Genomic DNA, 3,344 nt, shown 5'->3' with positions numbered 1-3,344 from the left:
AGGTGGTGTTGATTCCGCAGATGGTTTACTGTGGTGTTGATTTCCCTATTTTAAGAATCTAAATGTTTTTATATTAGTTTAGAGAGGGAATGTTCTCAAAATAAATGTCGTTGCTTTATTAAATTTTTATGCTAACTTAATAAAAAAGTTTATGCTAACTTAATACTCCCTTCATTCAAAAATAAGTGTGTTAAGCTTAGTACATATAAGCTAGTATAAAGTTGAGACAGTTATTTTAAAACTAAAGGAGTACAAAATTATGATATTTATTTTGAGACGCGGCACTAACCTACATAGAAAAAAATTAATGCTGCAGTTTTTCTTTCCCAGAGCATCGTGCGAAGCGGAACCAAACACTGTCCAGCAGAAAATCAGGGTGCAGCGACCAGCTGATTGACAAACACACACGGCGCACCATAGAGTGCAGAGAAACTTAGCAGTACCCAGAATTGAAAGTTTAAAACGTGACAGCAGTTCGTCACACCACTAGCTAACTCCCTCATTCTATAAATACTAAAAGGTAACTTGCTTAGCCACGCACACGCGCGCAGGCCCCGTGTTACGCGTTTGGCATGGTGCTACTCGTCGGCGCCGTCCATCCGGAGCGGCGGGTTGTGGCGGTCGCGGGGCAGCCTGAGGCGGCCGAGGGCGCCGGCGGGGACGAGCTCGAGGTTCTCGCAGTTGCAGATCTCGATCATGAAGCCGTCTGGGTCCTTGAAGAAGAGCTGGTCGATCGGCGAACCCTCCTCCTCGTTGATGGTCCTCTTCATGTACCTGATCCCCATCTCCTTCAGCCTCTTCTCCATCGCGCCCATGTCCTCGCACTGCACACCAAGACGATCCAAAGCTTACCCATTCACGGCATACATGGTACGCTACGTACTGACGCGACCGACTCGCTGAAGCTTAGCAGATACGTACTAGTCAAATTACCTGGAACGAGATGTGGTTGTCCATGGGGTCGAGCTCGCCGGGGTTGACGTCGGCGGCTCGCCGTGCGTCGTCCCTCTGGACGAGATGTATCCCGATGCCGTAGTTGAACAGCCTGGCCAAACACGGAGTAGGTCACTGATGCGGGGCACAAAGTTTCAAAGATGGCGTACGTACGGCGCCATGCAAGAAGCCATTTTCTGCTACGTACGTAGTACTACGTATTTTTTTCTTCTTCTTAACACGTCAAAGGTGCACGTACCAGGCGCCGGAGAAGTCGAGCGCGGGAGGGCGGTGGATAAGGACGAAGCCGAGCGCCTTGACGTAGAACCGGACGGAGGCGTCGACGGACTTGCAGAGGCGGGAGATGTGGTTCAGCGCCATCAGCGGCATCGGCGGCACGTCCTCGTACAGCTTCTCGATCGCCGCCGGGTCGACGCCGGCGTTCACGTCCGCCCCCGCGCCCTTGCACTCCTCTCCCATCCTGCCGCTGCCCCGCGAGTTTCTTGACGCTGTGCTACAAGCGAGCGAGCCAGCGATGGAGGCGCAGGGGGTGGTGGTGGCGCGACGTTTTATCCCGGGCTTGGTGCACCGGCCGGCTATGCATGGCGCCAGCCGTACGCGTCGTGTCCAGGCGGCGGCACGTAGCTCAGTATGGTTTTGCGTGCGCTGGGCGGCTCGGCACGGGTGGATGTGTCGACGGCGAGGCTTGCCACGGTGGCCTCGGGACTCGTTAATTTGTTGCGTCAGGTCGGCACCGCGCGACAGGCCGGGACCATCTTGTTGTAAAGGAAAGTGATTCGGTACTCTTATTGATGGTTATTAGTCCCTATCCATTTGTTGCCTTTTATGGCCTTTTAGTCCCAACTAAAATATTCCTTGTCCCTATCCATTTGTTTTTTTGGATTAAACAGAAATAAGAGGTCATTAAATAACATGCAAAAAGATAATGTTGTTCCTAGTAATATACTAGTAGAAGTTATCAAATGACATGCTAAAAGTAGAGCCACCGTTGAAAAAGTGTCAAAAAAGTCCCCAAAAGACCCTTCCATAGAAACTTCTTCGTTTAGTCCCAAATACCCCCTTTTACTCCCTAAAAAGTCCCTCCTGTTTGTTTCATATGAGACTAAAAATGACTTTTTTTAGTTCCTACACCAAAAAACCGTGGAAACAAACGCCCCCAAACAATCTGAAGAGACACGATGTCTTGGATAGACGCTGGTTTCAGCAAAAGAAAGATGTGTTGGTGCGGAACCCACGACGGTTGATAAAGGGGATATTTTCCTAATTACATCTGTTAATTAAATTAATCTTTATCTTACGATTGTTAGGGTAGCGCTATCATCTCGATCTCAAAAGGGCGTTTTTCAAAGAACCTAAAACATAAACTCACAAAAGATAGCATAATGTGATGTCGTTAAACAAGGATATCTCAAGAAATGACTCCCCCTGATGCGTGCAAGTCTCTGAGTCGTCTCATACCAATTCCATGAACATATTTCGGGAATGTTGAGTTTGGTAGAGACTTAGTAAATCAATCAATCAGGTTGTCGCATGATTTGACTTGTAAGATGATTATTTCCCCGCTTTTCTTAAGATTAGGGGGGGGGGAATCACTTAGGACAAATATGCTTAGTGATATTACTCTTAATGTATCATGTTTGCATCTGGTAACACATGCGCATTATCCTCATAGATAATGGTAGATGATTCTATCGAACCAATTCCACGTGACTGTTGTATGTGATTTATCATTCTGCGAAGTCATACACATTCACATGATGCTTCAACTAATGAAATTATTTCAGAATGATTTGTGGATGTTGCCACCAGAGTATGTTTTGAAGACTTCCATGATATAGCAGTACCATCATGTAGGAACACAAAACCGGTCTGTGATCTGGCATTATGGGGATTAGATAAATAGCCGGCATCTCCATACCCAATCATATCAGAGTTCAGATTTCGCTGGAACTCGAAGAATAGGCCAAGATCCTTTGTGGCTTGGAGATATCAAAAGATATTCTTTACTCCGGACCAATGCCGTTTGGTGGGAGCTGCGCTGTGTCTAGCTAGTAGATTCACTGCAAATGCAATACCACGTCTTGTGCAATTTGCAAGATACATAAGCGCTCCAACAACACTGAGGTACGGAACTTCAGGCCCCAACACCCCTTCTCCATCATCCCTCGGTCTGAACGGATCTTTCTCCACGTCTAGAGATCGAACCACCATAGGAGTTTTAGACGGATAGAATTTATCCATATTGAATTTCTCCAATATTTTCTGGATATGGGCAGCTTGATGTACCATGATTCCTGAGGGAAGGCGCTCAAGTTGAATACCTAAGAAAAATTTGGTTTTACCCAAATCCTTCATCTCAAATTCCATCTTTAGATGATTGTGTGCATCCT

At 46.8% G+C, this 3,344-nt stretch overlaps 1 protein-coding gene across 1 annotated transcript; it reads right to left on the bottom strand.

Annotated features, from left to right (window-relative positions):
• Positions 1–247: 247 nt before the first annotated feature.
• LOC123429548 lies at positions 248–1,460 on the bottom strand. The gene is made up of 3 exons (XM_045113573.1): positions 1,193–1,460; positions 934–1,045; positions 248–824 (listed from the first exon to the last, which is right to left on the bottom strand). Exons 1-3 carry the CDS (start codon positions 1,411–1,413, stop codon positions 579–581), a joined length of 579 nt encoding a protein of 192 aa, XP_044969508.1. The 5' UTR covers positions 1,414–1,460; the 3' UTR covers positions 248–578.
• Between the last annotated feature and the right edge of the window lie 1,884 nt (positions 1,461–3,344).

The sequence above is a fragment of the Hordeum vulgare genome, chromosome 2H (assembly GCF_904849725.1).
Source record: "Hordeum vulgare subsp. vulgare chromosome 2H, MorexV3_pseudomolecules_assembly, whole genome shotgun sequence".
NCBI lineage: Eukaryota > Viridiplantae > Streptophyta > Magnoliopsida > Poales > Poaceae > Hordeum > Hordeum vulgare.
The sequence above is the reverse complement of the archived record's forward strand: the minus strand, read 5'-3'. Positions and strand labels throughout refer to the sequence as shown.

Excerpts from the sequence above, each read along its gene's own strand:
- LOC123429548 (XM_045113573.1), bottom strand. The coding sequence starts at position 1,413 with ATGGGAGAGGAGTGCAAGGGCGCGGGGGCGGACGTGAACGCCGGCGTC. Across the intron at positions 1,046-1,192 it reads CTCGACTTCTCCGGCGCCTG|GCTGTTCAACTACGGCATCG; the intron begins GTACGTGCACCT and ends GTGTTTGGCCAG. Across the intron at positions 825-933 it reads ACAACCACATCTCGTTCCAG|TGCGAGGACATGGGCGCGAT; the intron begins GTAATTTGACTA and ends CTTGGTGTGCAG.